Source organism: Columba livia, chromosome 33 (assembly GCF_036013475.1).
Source record: "Columba livia isolate bColLiv1 breed racing homer chromosome 33, bColLiv1.pat.W.v2, whole genome shotgun sequence".
Lineage (NCBI taxonomy): Eukaryota > Metazoa > Chordata > Aves > Columbiformes > Columbidae > Columba > Columba livia.
This window is the reverse complement of record NC_088634.1, coordinates 159,451-176,228: the sequence shown is the minus strand read 5'-3', so window position 1 is coordinate 176,228 and position 16,778 is coordinate 159,451. Positions and strand designations below refer to the sequence as shown.

The 16,778-nt window shown below is 61.6% G+C and overlaps 1 protein-coding gene across 4 annotated transcripts; it reads left to right on the top strand.

The window, feature by feature from the left end:
* Positions 1-54: 54 nt before the first annotated feature.
* LOC135576895 (rhodopsin kinase GRK1-like) lies at positions 55-15,509 on the top strand. Of its 4 annotated transcripts, XM_065044189.1 has the most exons (9): positions 61-983; positions 2,820-3,379; positions 4,288-4,574; positions 7,418-7,545; positions 10,208-10,365; positions 11,177-11,260; positions 11,570-11,694; positions 13,083-13,284; positions 15,056-15,508. In XM_065044189.1, the coding sequence occupies exons 2-9, from the start codon at positions 2,821-2,823 to the stop codon at positions 15,346-15,348; spliced, it is 1,836 nt and encodes a 611-aa protein (XP_064900261.1). In that variant the 5' UTR covers positions 61-983; position 2,820; the 3' UTR covers positions 15,349-15,508. The 4 variants fall into 4 exon arrangements, 3 of the variants coding, with proteins under 3 accessions (XP_064900261.1, XP_064900262.1, XP_064900263.1); XM_065044190.1 differs by lacking the exon at positions 61-983 and having other exon boundaries at positions 2,594-3,379; positions 15,056-15,509; XM_065044191.1 differs by lacking the exons at positions 61-983; positions 7,418-7,545 and having other exon boundaries at positions 2,596-3,379; positions 15,056-15,506.
* Positions 15,510-16,778: the final 1,269 nt, after the last annotated feature.

The following is a 16,778-nucleotide window of genomic DNA, read 5'->3' as shown; positions in this document are numbered from 1 at the left end:
GGGAAGGGGGGACGGGGGGGATACTGAGGGCTGCTGGGGGCGTTACTGGGAGCACCGGAGATCACTTGGGCGGTTACTGGGAGCACTGGGGACTCCTCGCCTGGGGCGGGGCTTAAAGAGGGGGCGGAGCCGGGGAGTTCACTCGGGGTCAAGGATGTGGGGAGACACCCCCCCCCACTCCGTTCCTCCACCCGCAGGGGACCCAGGCGTCCGGGGGGGGGACCTAGGAGTTCGGGAGGGACCCAGGAGTTCGGGAGGAATCACAGAAGTTTGAAGGGACCCTGGAATTCAGGAGGGACCCAGGAGTTCGGGGGGGGCACCCAAGCGTCCGGGGGGGGGACCCAGGCGTCCGGGGGACCCAGGCGTTCCCGGCCGATCGCTCCGGGCTCCCCGGTAACGGCTCGTCCCACCGGGCAGCGCCAGCCAAACCCCCCCCGCCTTCCCCCGGACGCCTGGGTCCCTCGGACGCTTGGGTCCCTCCCCGGACGCCTGGGTCCCCTGGGGACAGTGGGGAGGGAGGGGAAAGGGGGACCGGACTCCTGGGTCCCCTGGGAACAGTTTAGGGGTGACATCCCGGACACCTGGATCCTTCGGAGGCAATGGAGGTCGGGGGTCCCGGACGCCTGGGTCCCCCATGGTGGATGTGGGGAGGGGTCCTCGGACGCCTGAGTCCTCCGGACGCTTGGGTCCCCCGGAGTCAACGTGGGGGAGTCCCGGACGCCTGGGTCCCCCATAGTCAATGTGGGGGGGGTCCCGGACGCCTGGGTCCCTCGGAGTCAATGGGGGGTGTTCCCGGACGCCTGAGTCCGTTGGGGGAGTTCCCGGACGCCTGGGTCCCCTGTGGTGAATGGAGGGGGGGCTCCCCGGACGCCTGGGTCCCCCCCCCGGTCCCGCCCCCCCCAGGGGGATTTGGTTAATCCCGGGCGGGGCTTAATCCGGGCCCGGGGCCACCGGGACCCACCGGGGACAGCGGAGCCGAGCAGGTGATGGGGGGGTTGGGGGATCCCCGAACGCCTGGGTCCCTGTCTTGGGGAGGGGGGGGTCCCGGATGCCTCGGTCCCCTGGGGTCAAGGGTCAGGGGGCTCCCTGACGCCTGGGTCCCTTTAGGGTGGGGGGTCCCAGATGCCTGGGTCCCCTTTGGGGGGTTAAAGGGAGAGTGGGGGGTCCCGGATGCCTGGGTCCCTTTAGGGTGGGTGATCCCAGATGCCTGGGTCCCCTTTGGGGGGTCCCGGACTCCTGGGTCCCTTTGAGAGTGGGGTCTCCTGGACGCCTGGGTCCCCTGGGGGCGGGTTAGGGAGAGTGGGGGTGTCCCGGATGCCTGGGTCCCTTTAGGGTGCGGGGTCCCGGATGCCAGGGTCCTTTTAGGGGTGGAGGTCTCCCGGACGCCTGGGTCCCCTGGGGTCAAGGATCAGGGGTCTTCTGGACACCTGGATCCCTTTAGATTGGGGGGTCCTGAACATCTCGGTCCCCTGGGGTCAAGAATGGGGGTCTCCCGGATGCCTGGGTCCCTTTGCGAGGGTTTGTCCCAGACACCAGGGTCCTTTTAAGGGTGGGGTCTCCCAGACACCTGGGTCCCCTGTTGAGGGTTAAAGGGAGAGTGGGGGGGTCCCGGACGCCTGGGTCCCCCAGGGTCAAGGGTCAGGGGGCTCCCGGACACCTGGGTCCCTTTAGAGGAGTGGTTCCCAGACTCCTGGGTCCCCTGGTGGTGGGTGGTCCCGGATGCCTGTGTCCCCTGTTGGGGGTTAAAGGTGGAGTGGGGGGTCCCGGACACCTGGGTCCCTTTAGGGGTGGGGTCCCCCGGACGCCTGGGTCCCCTGGGTGGAGGGGGTGTTGTGCTCACCCGGACGCCTGGGTCCCTTTAGGGGTGGGGTCCCCCGGACGCCTGGGTCCCCTGGGTGGAGGGGGTGTTGTGCTCACCCGGACGCCTGGGTCCCTTTAGGGGTGGGATCCCCCGGACGCCTGGGTCCCCTGGGTGGAGGGGGTGTTGTGCTCACCCGGACGCCTGGGTCCCTCCCCCCCATTTTGCTCCAAAGCCCCGTGGGATGGGGGGGGGGGGGGGGAGGATGAGGGGGTGGTGTTTTCTCCCAGAATCCTTTGCGGCCCCATTTTCATCCTACAGGGGGCGCTGGTGTGTGTGTGTGTGTGTGTGTCCCCACCCCGGTGCATTATGGGATAGTGGGGGGTCGGGGGGGGGGGTGTCACTTGTGCGAAGCCGCTTAATTCACGAGAAGCCGCTTTGGCCGCTAATTATAGCGCTGGCCCTTTAAGAGCCATGACCTTGGGGTTAATCCCCCCCTTTTCCCCCACCCACCCCTAAAAGGACCCAGGTGTCCGGGAACCCCCCCCCGCCCCCTTCAAGAGACCCAGGCGTCCAGGACCCCCCACTCTCCCTTTAACCCCCCACAGGGGTCTCAGGCATTCAGGAGCCCCCTGACCCTTGACCTCGGGGGACCCAGGCGTCCGGGACGCCCCACCCCTAAAAGGACCCAGACATCCGGGAACCGCCCCCAAAAAGGGACCCAGGCGTCCGGGAAGCTCCCACTCTTCCTTTAAACCCCACAGGGGACCCAGACGTCTGGGACCCCCCACCCCACAAAGGGACCCAGGCATCCGGGAGCCCCCCCATCCCCAAGCTGCTCACACCACCCCCTGGGTCACACGTGCGTCCCCCTATTGGATCCTCCTCGTGCATCCCACACGGGTCCCCCCACCCCCCCATGTGTTACACGAGGGTCCCCCCGCCCCATAGACCCCCATTAACCCCCTCGTGTGTCGCACGGACACTCAACCCCCCCATTTCCCCCGTGTCCCCCCCCCAGAATGGACATCGGCGGCCTGGAGACGGTGGTGGCCAACTCGGCCTACGTGTCGGCCCGGGGGGGCGGCGGCGGCGCCGGGGGCTCGAACCGCGACCGGCGGCAGCGCCTGCGCCTGCCCCACATCTCCCAGTGCCAGGCCCTGCGCGCCCGATTGGCCGGGGGGGCCCAAAATGGCGTCGGGGGCGCTCAAAATGGCGGCGTCGGGGGGCAAGATGGCGGCGGTGGCGGGGCCCAAAATGGCGTCGGGGGGACCCAAAATGGCGGCGGGGGGGGCGGTTCCCAAGATGGCGGCGTGGGTGGGGGCGGCCATCTTGGGGAGGACACTTCCTTCAGGTGGCAGTGCGTGGAGCAGCCAATCGGGAAGCTGCTGTTTCGGCGGTTTCTGGAAGGGGAGCCGGGATTGGCTGCGGCCGGGGCGCTGTGGGCGGAGCTGGAGGAGCTGGAGCGCTGTGAGGAGGGGGAGCGGAGTGTCATGGCCGCCGCCATCCGCAGCCGCTTCTTCACGCCGGGAGGGGCCCAGCACTGCGGCTTCCTCAGCGCCGCCGCCACCGCGCCCGCAGGTGAGCGACGCGCCCATCATGGCGGCCATGATACCTCCAGGGCGGCCATGATACCTCCAGGGAGGCCGTGAGAACAAAATGGCCGCCACGACACTCCATGGTGGCCATGAGGCCAAAATGGCTGCCATGAGGCCAAAATGGCAGCCATGACACTCTGTGGTGGCTGTGAGAACAAAATGGCGGCCATGATGGTTCCAGTGGTGGCCATGAGACCAAAATGGCAGCCATGACACCCCAATGGCGGCCATGATATTTCCGGCAGCCATGAGACCAAAATGGCGGCCGTGAGACCAAAATGGCCGCCATGAGGAATCTGGTGGCGGCCATGACACCCCAGTGGTGGCCATGATACCTCCAGGGCGGCCATGATACCTCCAGGGCGGCCATGACAGCCCAGTGGTGGCCATGATACCTCCAGGGCGGCCATGACACCTCCAGGGAGGCCATGATACCTCCAGGGAGGCCATGAGGCCAAAATGGCCGCTTTGAGGCCCAATGGCGGCCATGATACCTCCAGGGTGGCCATGACACCCCAGTGGTGGCCATGATACCTCCAGAGTGGCCATGACACCACAATGGCGGCCATGAGACCTCCAGGGCGGCCATGACACCCCAGTGGTGGCCATGATACCTCCAGTGCGGCCATGACACCCCAGTGGTGGCCATGACACCCCAATGGTGGCCATGATACCTCCAGGGCGGCCATGATACCTCCAGAGTGGCCATGACACCCCAATGGTGGCCATGATACCTCCAGGGTGGCCATGACACCCCAATGGTGGCCATGATACCTCCAGTGCGGCCATGACAGCCCAGTGGTGGCCATGATACCTGCAGGGCGGCCATGACACCCCAATGGTGGCCATGATACCTCCAGGGCAGCCATGATACCTCCCCCCCTCACCCAGGCGACGCCGTCTCCCCCCACGACTTCTCGCTGGCGCGCCGCGAGCTGCTGCGGCACCTGGAGGCGGCGGCGTGGGGCCCGTACCGCGCGTCCCCCGAGTTCGGGCGCTTCGTGCAGTTCAAGTGGCTGGAGGAGCAGCCGGTGGGCGCCGAGGCCTTCGCCGAGTTCCGCGTGCTGGGCAAGGGCGGCTTCGGCGAGGTGTGCGCCTGCCAGCGCCGCGCCACCGGCAAGATGTACGCCAACAAGCGCCTCAACAAGAAGAGGCTCAAGAAGCGGCGCGGATACGAGGTGGGGACGCGGGGACGCGCGGGGACGGGGAGGGGGGTGTCCGTGGGGTCCCAAATCCAGCCCTGTGTCCCCAAATCTGGTCCCAAATCCAGCCCTGGGTCCCCGAATCTGGTCCCAAATCCAGCCCTGAGGCTGCAAATCCAACCCTGTGTCACCAAATCTGGTCCCAAATCCATCCATGTGTCCCCAAATCCATCCCTGTGTCCCTGAATCTGAGCCCAAATCCAGCCCTGTGTCCCCAAATCTGGTCCCAAATCCATCCATGTGTCCCCATATCTGGTCCCAAATCCAGACCTGTGTCCCCAAATTCATCCCTGTGTCCCCGAATCTGGTCCCAAATCCAGCCCTGTGTCCCCAAATCCAGCCCTGTGTCCCCAAATCTGGTCCCAAATCCAGCCCTGTGTCCCCAAATCTGGCGCCAAATCCATCCATGTGTCCCCAAATCCAGCCCTGTGTCTCCAAATCTGGTCCCAAATCCAGCCCTGTGTCCCCGAATCTGGTCCCAAATCCAGCCCTGGGTCCCCAAATTCATGCCTGGGTCCCCAAATCTGCTCCCAAATCCATCCATGTGTCACCAAACCCATCCCTGTGTCCCCAAATCTGGTCCCAAATCCATCCCTGAGGCTGCAAATCCATCCCTGGGTCCCCAAATTCATCCCTGTGTCCCCAAATCTGGTCCCAAATCCAGCCCTGTGTCCCCAAATCCAGCCCTGTGTCCCCAAATCCAGCCCTGTGTCCCCAAATCTGGTCCCAAATCCAGCCCTGTGTCCCCAAATCCAGCCCTGTGTCCCCAAATCCAGCCCTGTGTCCCCAAATCTGGTACCAAATCCATCCCTGTGTCCCCAAATCTGGTACCAAATCCAGCCCTGTGTCCCCAAATCTGGCCCTGAATCCAGCCCTGGGGCTGTAAATCCATCCCTGTGTCCCCAAATCCATCCCTATGTCCCCAAATCTGCTCCCAAATCCACCCCCATGTCCCCAAATCGATTCTTATGTCCCCAACTCTGTCCCTCTGACTTATCAGTCCCCAAATCCATCTCCCCGCCATGTTCTCCTCCCCATGTCCCTCGTGTCCCTGTCCCCCCGTCCTGTCCCTGTCCCCCCATTATGTCCCCCCCATGTCCCTGGTGTGTCCTTGCCGTGTCCCCAGCGATGTGTCCCACCCGGGTCTTGTCTTTGGCATCTCCCACCTGTGTCCCCGTCCCGTGTCGCTGTCACGCTGTCCGTGTCCCTGTCCTGTATCGCTGTCACGTGGTCCCGTGTCCATCCTGTGTCACTGTCACGCGCTCCGTGTCCATCCCGTGTCACCGTGCCATGTCCGTGTCCGTCCCGTGTCACTGTGCTGTGTCTGTGTCCATCCCGTGTCACCGTCACACCGTCCCGTGTCCATCCCGTGTCACCGTGTCCATCCCGTGTCACTGTCACACTGTCCCATGTCCATCCCGTGTCATCGTGCCGTGTCCATGTCCATCCCGTGTCACCGTCGCGTGTCCGTGTCCGTCCTGTGTCACTGTCACGTGTCCATCCGGTGTCACCGTGCCGTGTCCATGTCCATCCCGTGTCACCATGCCGTGTCACCGTCCCGTGTCACCGTCACACCATCCCGTGTAACCGTCGCGTGTCCATCCCGTGTCACTGTCCCGTGTCACCGTGCCGTGTCCGTGTCCATCCCGTGTCACCGTGCCGTGTCACCGTGCCGTGTCACTGTCCCGTGTCACCGTCCCGTGTCACCGTCCCGTGTCACCGTCCCGTGTCACCGTGCCGTGTCACCGTCCCGTGTCCGTGTCCGCCCCGTGTCACCATCACACCGTCGCGTGTCCGTCCCGTGTCACCGTCCCGTGTCACCGTGCCGTGTCACCATGCCGTGTCACCGTGCCGTGTCACCGTGCCATGTCACCGTGCCGTGTCCGTGTCACCGTGCCGTGTCACCGTGCCATGTCCGTGTCATCATCCCATGTCACCGTCCCGTGTCACCGTCCCGTGTCACCGTGCCGTGTCCGTGTCACCATCCCGTGTCACCGTGACGTGTCACCGCCCCGTGTCACCGTGCCGTGTCCGTGTCCGTCCCGTGTCACTGTGACGTGTCACCGCCCCGTGTCACCGTGCCGTGTCTGTGTCCATCCCGTGTCACCGTCGCGTGTCCATCCGATGTCACCGTGCCGTTTCCGTGTCCATCCCGTGTCACCGTCCCGTGTCACCGTGCCGTGTCCATGTCCGTCCCGTGTCACCGTCCCGTGTCACCGTCCCATGTCACTGTGCCGTGTCCGTGTCACCGTGCCGTGTCACCGTGCCGTGTCACCGTGCCGTGTCACCGTGCCGTGTCCGTGTCCGTCCCGTGTCACCGTGCCGTGTCACCGTGCCGTGTCACCGTCCCGTGTCCGTGTCACCGTGCCGTGTCCGTGTCCGTCCCGTGTCACCGTCCCGTGTCACCGTCCCGTGTCACCGTCCCGTGTCCGTGTCACCGTGCCGTGTCCGTGTCACCGTGCCGTGTCACCGTGCCGTGTCCGTGTCACTGTGCCGTGTCACCGTCCCGTGTCACCGTGCCGTGTCACCGTCCCGTGTCCGTGTCCGCCCCGTGTCACCATCACACCGTCGCGTGTCCGTCCCGTGTCACCGTCCCGTGTCACCGTGCCGTGTCACCGTGCCGTGTCACCGTGCCGTGTCCGTGTCACCGTGCCGTGTCACCGTGCCGTGTCACCGTGCCGTGTCCGTGTCACCGTGCCGTGTCACCGTGCCGTGTCCGTGTCACCGTCCCGTGTCACCGTGCCGTGTCACCGTGCCGTGTCCGTGTCACCGTGCCGTGTCCGTGTCACCGTGCCGTGTCACCGTGTGTCCCGGCGCAGGCGGCGCTGGTGGAGAAGCGCATCCTGGCCCGTGTCCACAGCCGCTTCATCGTCTCGCTGGCCTGCGCCTTCCAGACCAAGAGCGACCTCTGCCTGGTCATGACGCTCATGAACGGCGGGGACCTCAGGTCCGTGCCACCGGCTGTCCCCAGTGTCCCCAAGGGTCCCAAATGTGTCCCCAAGGGTCCCCAGGGTTCCCCAGGGGTCCCCAACAGGTCACCGATGTGGCCCCAATATGGTCCCAATGTGTCTCTGATGGTCCCCAGGTGTCCCCAAGTGACCCCGATGTGTCACATGTGTGTCCCTGATGTGTCCCCAAGTGTCCCCAGGTGTCCCCAACTGTCCCCAAGGGTCCCAAATGTGTCCCCAAGGGTCCCCAGGGTTCCCCAGGGGTCCCCAACAGGTCACCGATGTGGCCCCAATATGGTCCCAATGTGTCTCTGATGGTCCCCAGGTGTCCCCAAGTGACCCCGATGTGTCACATGTGTGTCCCTGATGTGTCCCCAGTGTCCCCAGGTGTCCCCAACTGTCCCCAAGGGTCCCAAATGTGTCCCCAAGGGTCCCCAGGGTTCCCCAAGGGTCCCCAACAGGTCACCGATGTGGCCCCAATATGGTCCCAATGTGTCTCTGAGGGTTCCCAGATGTCCCCAAGGGACCCTGATGTGTCACATGTGTGTCCCTGATGTGTCCCCAGTGTCCCCAATGTGTCCCCAACTGTCCCCAAGGGTCCCCAGGGATCTCCAGGGGTCCCCAAGGGTCCCCAACAGGTCCCCATTGTGGCCCCAATATGGTCCCAATGTGTCTCTGAGGGTCCCCAGGTGTCCCCAAGGGACCCCGATGTGTCACATGTGTGTCCCTAATGTGTCCCCAATGTGTCCCCAACTGTCCCCAAGGGTCCCCAGATGTCCCCAAGGGTCCCCAGGGATCCCCAGGGGTCTCCAAGGGTCCCCAATGTGGCCCCAATATGATCCCAATATGTCTCTGAGGGTCCCCAGGTGTCCCCAAGTGACCCCGATGTGTCACATGTGTGTCCCCAATGTGTCCCCAAGTGACCCCGATGTGTCACATGTGTGTCCCCAATGTGTCCCCAAGTGGCCCAAGGGTCCCCAGGGGTTCCCGATGTGTCACAAGTGCATCCCCAATGTGTCCTTGAGGGTCCCCAAGTGACCCCAATGAATCCCCAAGGGTCCCCAACGTGTCCTTAAAGGTCCCCAATGTGTCATGTGTGCCCCTGATGTGGTCCCAACTGTCCCCAATGGTCCCCAGGGGTCCCCAACAGGTCCCCAATGTAGCCCCGATATGGTCCCCATGTGTCTCTGAGGGTCCCCAAGTGTCCCCAAGTGACCCTGATGTGTCACATGTGTGCTCCTGACGTGTCCCCAAGTGTCCCCGATGTGTCATATGTGTGTCCCCAACGTGTCCCCAAATGACCCCAATGTATCCCCAAGTGTCCCTGACGTGTCCCCAATGTGTCCCTAACATATCCCTGACATGTCTCCAATGTGTCCCCAAGTGTCCCCGAGTGTCCCTGACATGTCCCCAATGTGCCCCCGAGGGTCCCCAAGGGGTCCCCAAGGGGTCCCCAGTTGTCCCCAAGTCCTTATCATGTCCTTAGCGTGTCCAGATGCCACATTGAGACCATGAGGACGAGGCCACCCCTTGGGTTCCCCCCAAGTCATGATGTCCCCAAGTGTCCCCAATGTGTCCCCAAGGTGTCCCCGAGGTGTCCCCAATGTGTCCCCAATGTGTCCCCAGGTCCTTATCATGTCCTTAGCGTGTCCAGATGCCACATTGAGACCACGAGGACGAGGCCACCCCTTGGGTTCCCTCCAAGTCGTGATGTCCCCAAGTGTCCCCAAGGTGTCCCCAAGGGGTCCCCAATGTGTCCCCAATGTGTCCCCAAGTCCTTATCATGTCCTTAGCGTGTCCAGATGCCACATTGAGGCCACGAGGATGAGGCCACCCCTTGGGTTCCCCCCAAGTCATGATGTCCCCAACGTGTCCCCAATGTGTCCCCAATGTGTCCCCAGGTGTCCCCAAGTCCTTATCATGTCCTTAGCGTGTCCAGATGCCACATTGAGACCATGAGGATGAGGCCACCCCTTGAGTCCCCCCCAAGTCGTAATGTCCCCAAGTGTCCCCAACGTGTCCCCAAGGGGTCCCCAATGTGTCCCCAAGTCCTTATCATGTCCTTAGCATGTCCAGATGTTGCATTGAGGCCACGAGGACGAGGACACCCCTTGAGTCCCCCCAAGTCATGATGTCCCCAAGTGTCCCCAACGGGTCCCCAAGTGTCCCCAGGTGTCCCCAAGTCCTGGCGTGTCCTTAGCGTGTCCTTATCATGTCCTTAGCGTGTCCAGATGCCACATTGAGACCATGAGGATGAGGCCACCCCTTGAGTCCCCCCCCAAGTCGTAATGTCCCCAAGTGTCCCCAATGTGTCCCCAAGGGGTCCCCAATGTGTCCCCAAGTCCTTGTCATGTCCTTAGCATGTCCAGATGCCACATTGAGACCACGAGGATGAGGCCACCCCTTGGGTTCCCTCCAAGTCGTGATCTCCCCAAGTGTCCCCAATGTGTCCCCAAGGTGTCCCCAAGGGGTCCCCAATGTGTCCCCAAGTCCTTATCATGTCCTTAGCGTGTCCAGATGCCACATTGAGGCCACGAGGACGAGGCCACCCCTTGAGTACCCCCAAGTCGTAATGTCCCCAAGTGTCCCCAACGTGTCCCCAAGTGTCCCCAAGTGTCCCCAGGTCCCTAGCGTGTCCTCAGCGTGTTGTTGGCGTGTCAGGTACCACATCTACAACGTGGACGAGGAGAACCCCGGGTTCGCGGAGCCGCGCGCCGTGTTCTACGCGGCACAAATCCTGCTGGGTTTGGAGCATCTGCACCAGCACCGGATCATCTACCGGGACCTGAAACCAGAGAACGTCCTGCTGGACGACGCCGGTGACGCTGGGGACACGGGGACATTGTGGGGACATTGTGGGGATGGGGGATATGGGGACATTGTGGGGATGGGGGGATGTGGGGAGATGGGGATAGGGGGACAGGGGGATATGGGGACAGGGGGATATGGGGACATTATGGGGACATTGTGGGGATGGGGGATATGGGGACATTGTGGGGACATTGTGGGGATGGGGGATATGGGGTTATGGGGATGTGGGGACATGGGGACAATGGGACATGGGGACAATGGGACATGGGGATGTGGGGACAGGGGGATATGGGGATATGGGGACAGGGGGACAGGACATATGGGGACATGGGGACAGGGACATGGGGACAGGGTGACATGGGGACAATGGGACATGGGGACATGGGGACATGGGGACATGGGGACAGGGGGATATGGGGACAAGGCAACATGGGGACAATGGGACATGGGGATATGGGGACAGTGGGACAGGGGGATATGGGGACAGGGGGACAGGGGGATATGGGGACAGGGGGACAGGACATATGGGGACATGGGGACAGGGACATGGGGACAATGGGACATGGGGATATGGGGACATGGGGACAATGGGACATGGGGATATGGGGACATGGGGATATGGGGACAGGGGGATATGGGGACAGGGGGACATGGGGACAAGGGAATATGGGGATATGGGGACAGGGGGACGGGGGATGTGGGGATATGGGGACACATGGATATGGGGACAGGGGGACATGGAGGGACAGAGAAGGCTATAGAAGGACATGGAGGTACACAGGAGTTACTGGTGGTTACTGGTGGATACTGGTGCCACAGGCCACGTCCGTCTGTCTGACATGGGTCTGGCCGTGGAGCTCAAGGACGGACAGAACAAAACCCGCGGCTACGCCGGGACCCCGGGTAGGGGACATGGGGGACACCCTGGTCACCCGGGTCCCCCCCGGACGCCTGGGTCCCCTCCTGAACACCTGGGTCCTCCCCCTGAACTCCTGGGTCCCTCCCGAACTCCTGGGTCCCCTGGACACCTGGGTCCTTCTGGAAACCTGGTATTCCCCCCGGACGCCTGGGTCCCTCCCAGACACCTGGGTCCCCCCAAACTCCTGGGTCCCCTCCTGAACTCCTGGGTCCCTCCTGGACACCTGGGTCACCCCGAACTCCTGGGTCCCTCCCGAACACCTGGGTCCCTCCCGGACGCCTGGGTCCCCGCAGGGTTCATGGCGCCCGAGGTGCTGAAGGACGAGGAATACGATTGGGCCGTCGATTACTTCACGCTGGGGGTGACGCTCTACGAGATGCTGGAGGCCAAGGGCCCCTTCCGGCGGCGGGGGGAGAAGGTCCCAGTAACCCCAGTAACCCCCAGTAACCCCCAGTATCCCTTAGGGACTCCCCACATATCATCCCAGTACTTCCCAGTAACCCCCAGTAACTCCAGTAACCCCCAGGTACTCCCCAAGTATCATCCCAGTGCCTCCCAGTAACTCCCAGTAACCCCCAGAGACTCCCCAAGTATCATCCCAGTAACCCCCAGTACCTCCCAGTAACCCCAGTAAGTGGATTCAGTACCTCCCAGTAACCTCCAGGGACTCCCAGTACCTCCCAGTAACTCCCAGTAACCCCCAGTAACCCCCAGGGACTCCCCAAGTATCATCCCAGTAACCCCCAGTAACCCCCAGTACCTCCCAGTAACCCCAGTAAGTGGATCCAGTACCTCCCAGTAACCCCCAGTAACCCCCAGTACCTCCCAGTAACTCCAGTAACCTCCAGGGACTCCCCAAGTATCATCCCAGTAACCCCCAGTAACTCCAAGAACCCCTAAAACCCCCCAAGAACCTCCGGGGAACTCCCAAGAACCTTCTAGAACCTCCAAAATCCACCTCAAGACTCCCCAAGAACCTTCTAGAAACCCCAGGAACCACCTCGAAACCCCCCAAGAACCCCATCAAGATCCTTCTAGAACGCCCAAGAACCCCAAGGAGACCCCAAGAACCTTCCAGAACCCCCAAGAACCACCTCAACCCCCCCCAAGAACCCCCTCAAAACCCCCCAAGACCCTTCTAGAACCCCCAAGAACCCCAAGGAGACCCCAAGAACCTTCTAGAACCCCCAAGAACCTTCCGGAACCCCCAAGAACCACCTCAAAGCCCCCCAAGAACCCCCTCAAGACCCTTAAAGAACCCCCAAGAACCTTCCAGAACCCCCAAGAACCACCTCAAAACCCCCCAAGAACCCCCTCAAGACCCTTAAAGAACCCCCAAGAACCCCAAGGAGACCCCAAGAACCTTCTAGAACCCCCAAGAACCTTCCAGAACCCCCAAGAACCACCTCAAAGCCCCCCAAGAACCCCCTCAAGACCCTTAAAGAACCCCCAAGAACCCCCTCAAGACCCTTAAAGAACCCCCAAGAACCTTCCAGAACCCCCAAGAACCACCTCAAAGCCCCCCAAGAACCCCCTCAAGACCCTTAAAGAACCCCCAAGAACCCCCTCAAGACCCTTAAAGAACCCCCAAGAACCTTCCAGAACCCCCAAGAACCACCTCAAACCCCCAAGAACCCCCTCAAGACCCTTAAAGAACCCCCAAGAACCTTCCAGAACCCCCAAGAACCCCCTCAAAACCCCCCAAGAACCCCCTCAAGACCCTTCTAGAACCCCCAAGAACCCCCAAGGAGACCCCAAGAACCTTCTAGAACCCCCAAGACCCTCCAGGAACCCCCCAAACGGCAGGTGGAGAACAAGGAGGTGACGCGGCGCATCCTCCACGACGCCGTCGCCTACTCGGAGCGGGTGGGCCCGGCGGCGCGGGCGGCGTGCGAGGGGCTCCTGGCCAAGGACCCCGGCGACCGGCTCGGCTTCCGCGGCCACGACTGCGCCCAGCTCAAGGCCCACCCCGTGTTCGGGGCCGTCAACTGGGGGAGGCTGGAGGCCGGTAACGCCACCCCGGGGACCAACGGGGGGGACGGGGTGGGAGGGTGAGGGGGGTCCAATGGGCGGTGGGTGCTCAAGAGTTGGGTCCCAATGGGCGCTGGGTGCTCAACAATGGGGTCTACGATGACCTTTGGGTGATCAAGAGATGGGGTCTCCAATGGGTGTTGGGTGGCCAAGAGATGGGTCTTCATTGACCATTGGGTGCTCAAGAGTTGGGGTCCCAATGAGCGTTGGGTGCTCAAGAGCTGGGGTCTTCATTGACCATTGGGTGCTCAAGAGTTGGGTCCCAATGGGCGCTGGGTGCTCAACAATGGGGTCTACGATGACCATTGGGTGCTCAAGAGTTGGGTCCCAATGAGCGTTGGGTGCTCAAGAGTTGGGGTCTTCATTGACCATTGGGTGCTCAAGAGTTGGGTCCCAATGAGCGTTGGGTGCTCAAGAGTTGGGGTCTTCATTGACCGTTGGGTGCTCAAGAGTTGGGTCTCAATGAGCGTTGGGTGTTCAGGAGTTGGGGTCTCCAATGGGCATTAGGTGCTCAAGAGTTGGGGTCTTCATTGACCATTGGGTGCTCAAGAGTTGGGGTCTCCAATGGACAATGGGTGCTCAAGAGTTGGGTCCCAATGAGCGTTGGGTGCTCAAGAGTTGGGGTCTTCATTGACCATTGGGTGCTCAAGAGTTGGGTCCCAATGGGCGTTGGGTGCTCAAGAGATGGGGTGTACAATGGGTGTTGGGTGCTCAAGAGATGGGGTGTACAATGGGTGTTGGGTGCTCAAGAGATGGGGTCTCCATTGGATGTTGGGTGCTCAAGAGTTGGGTCTCCAATGGGTGTTGGGTGCTCAAGAGTTGGGGTCTCCATTGGATTTTGGGTTCTCAAGAGTTGGGTCCCAATGAGCGCTGGGTGCTCAAGAGTTGGGGTCTCCAATGGGCATTGGGTGCTCAAGAGTTGGGGTCTCCAATGGGCGTTGGGTGCTCAAGAGTTGGGGTGTCCATTGGATGTTGGGTGCTCAGGAGTTGGGGTCTTCATTGACCATTGGGTGCTCAAGAGTTGGGTCCCAATGGGCGTTGGGTGCTCAAGAGATGGGGTGTACAATGGGTGTTGGGTGCTCAAGAGATGGGGTGTACAATGGGTGTTGGGTGCTCAAGAGATGGGGTCTCCATTGGATGTTGGGTGCTCAAGAGTTGGGTCTCCAATGGGTGTTGGGTGCTCAAGAGTTGGGGTCTCCATTGGATTTTGGGTTCTCAAGAGTTGGGTCCCAATGAGCGCTGGGTGCTCAAGAGTTGGGGTCTCCAATGGGCATTGGGTGCTCAAGAGTTGGGGTCTCCAATGGGCGTTGGGTGCTCAAGAGTTGGGGTGTCCATTGGATGTTGGGTGCTCAGGAGTTGGGGTCTTCATTGACCATTGGGTGCTCAAGAGTTGGGTCCCATTGGGCGTTGGGTGCTCAAGAGTTGGGTCCCAATGGTTGTTGGGTGCTCAAGAGTTGGGGTCTCCAATGGATTTTGGGTTCTCAAGAGTTGGGTCCCAATGGGTGTTGGGTGCTCAAGAGTTGGGGTCTTCATTGACCATTGGGTGCTCAAGAGTTGGGTCCCAATGGTTGTTGGGTGCTCAAGAGTTGGGGTCTCCAATGGGCGTTGGGTGCTCAAGAGTTGGGGTCTCCATTGGATTTTGGGTGCTCAAGAGTTGGGGTCTTCACTGACCATTGGGTGCTCAAGAGATGATTTGGGGCCCTGCACGGGGGACTTAGGGGACCCCCCAATTTTGCATGTCCCCCCAGGTTTGGTGCCCCCCCCGTTCGTCCCGGACCCCCGCCGGGTTTACGCCAAGGACCTGGGGGACGTGGGGGCGTTCTCGACGGTGCGGGGGGTGGAACTGGACGGGGGGGACGCGGATTTCGGGGCGACCTTCGCCACCGGGACCGTCCCCATCCCCTGGCAGGAGGAGCTGATCGAAACCGGGGTGTTCGGGGAGCTCAACGTTTGGGGACCCCCCGGGAGCCTCCCCCCGGATCTGGACCCCAATAGCGCCCCCGGGGGGGGGGTGAAGTCGGGGACGTGTGTTGTGCTCTAAGGGGGGGGACCCCGAAACTGGAGGGGGTGGCTCAAGTTTGGGGGACCCCACCATTATATGGAATGAGGGGGATTGAAAGTGGGGGACCCCCAAACTGGGATATGGGGGGGTGCTCAGAATTGGGGGGGGTCCCTACATTGGGGTATTCAGGGGGGGTCTCACAATTGGGGGGTTCCCATTGAATAGATGGAATAGGGGGGCAAAATTGGGGTGCCCTAAATTGGGGTACGGGGGGAGCTAAAACGTGGGGGTCCCCATTGAATATATGGAACGGGGGTGGCTTAAAATTGGGGTGCCCTAAATTGGGGAATATGGGGGAAGTTTAATATTGGGGGGGTCCCTAAATTGGGGGGGGGGGGGGCTGGAGATTGGGGTCCCCATTGAATACATGGAAGGGGGGGGGGGCTCAAATTTGGGGGTCCCCATTGAATATAAGGAATGGGGGGGATTGGAAGTGGGGGACCCCAAATTGGGGTATGGGGGCTGGGAAGTGGGGGGGGGGTTCCCATTGAATATATGGAATGGGGGGGGGGTTAAAATTGGGGTGCTCTAAATTGGGGTATGGGGGGGGCTGGAAATTGGGGTCCTCTAAATGGGGGGAGCTAAAAAGTGGGGGTCCACATTGAATATATGGAATGGGGGGGTTAAAATTGGGGTGCCCTAAATTGGGGAATGTGGGGGAAGTTTAATATTGGGGGGTTCCTAAATTGGGGTATTGGGGGGGGGCTTAAAATTGGGGGTCCCCATAGAATATATAGAAGGGGGGGGTTAAAATTGGGATGCCCTAAATTGGGGTATTGGGGGGTTCCTAAATTGGGGTATGAGGGGGGGTCTCACAATCGGGGGTCCCCATTGAATATATGGAATGAGGGGGGGTAAAACTGGGGTGCCCTAAATTGGGGTGTTGGGGAGGAGCTAAAAAGTGGGGGGTCCTGAGATTATAGGGAATGGGGGGGGGGCTTAAAATTGGGAGTCCCCATTGAATATATGGAAGGGGGGGGTCGAAAGTGGGGGGTCCCCAAATTGGGATATGAGAGGGGCTTAAAATTGGGGGACCCCATTGAATATATGAAAGGGGGGGGGGACACACATACATAAAATTGGGGACCCCCAAATTAGGGTATGGGGGGGGCTGGAAAGTGGGGGGACCCCAACATTAGATGGAATGGGGGGCTGGAAATTGGGGGACCCCCCCCCCAAAACCCAACACAATCCCCACCCAGGGAAAGGGGGGGGACACCCTAATAGTTGGGGGGGACCCCAAAACATGAGCCCCCCCCCCAAATTTAACCCACTACACTTGTTGTCACTTGGGGGGGTCCCCAAAAAAAGGGGGACCCCCCCTGTGTATAAATAAATTGTGGTTGTTGTGGCTCCGTGTTGATTTTGGGGACCCCCCCCATGTCCCCCAATATCCCCAGACACCCCAA

What these genes read in the sequence shown, in the direction of transcription:
- LOC135576895 (XM_065044190.1), top strand. Translation starts at nt 2,821, where the DNA reads ATGGACATCGGCGGCCTGGAGACGGTGGTGGCCAACTCGGCCTACGTG. An exon ending in CGCCGCCACCGCGCCCGCAG is followed by an intron (nt 3,380 to 4,287) that starts GTGAGCGACGCG and finishes CCCCTCACCCAG; the next exon opens with GCGACGCCGTCTCCCCCCAC. An exon ending in CTGGGGGAGGCTGGAGGCCG is followed by an intron (nt 13,285 to 15,055) that starts GTAACGCCACCC and finishes ATGTCCCCCCAG; the next exon opens with GTTTGGTGCCCCCCCCGTTC.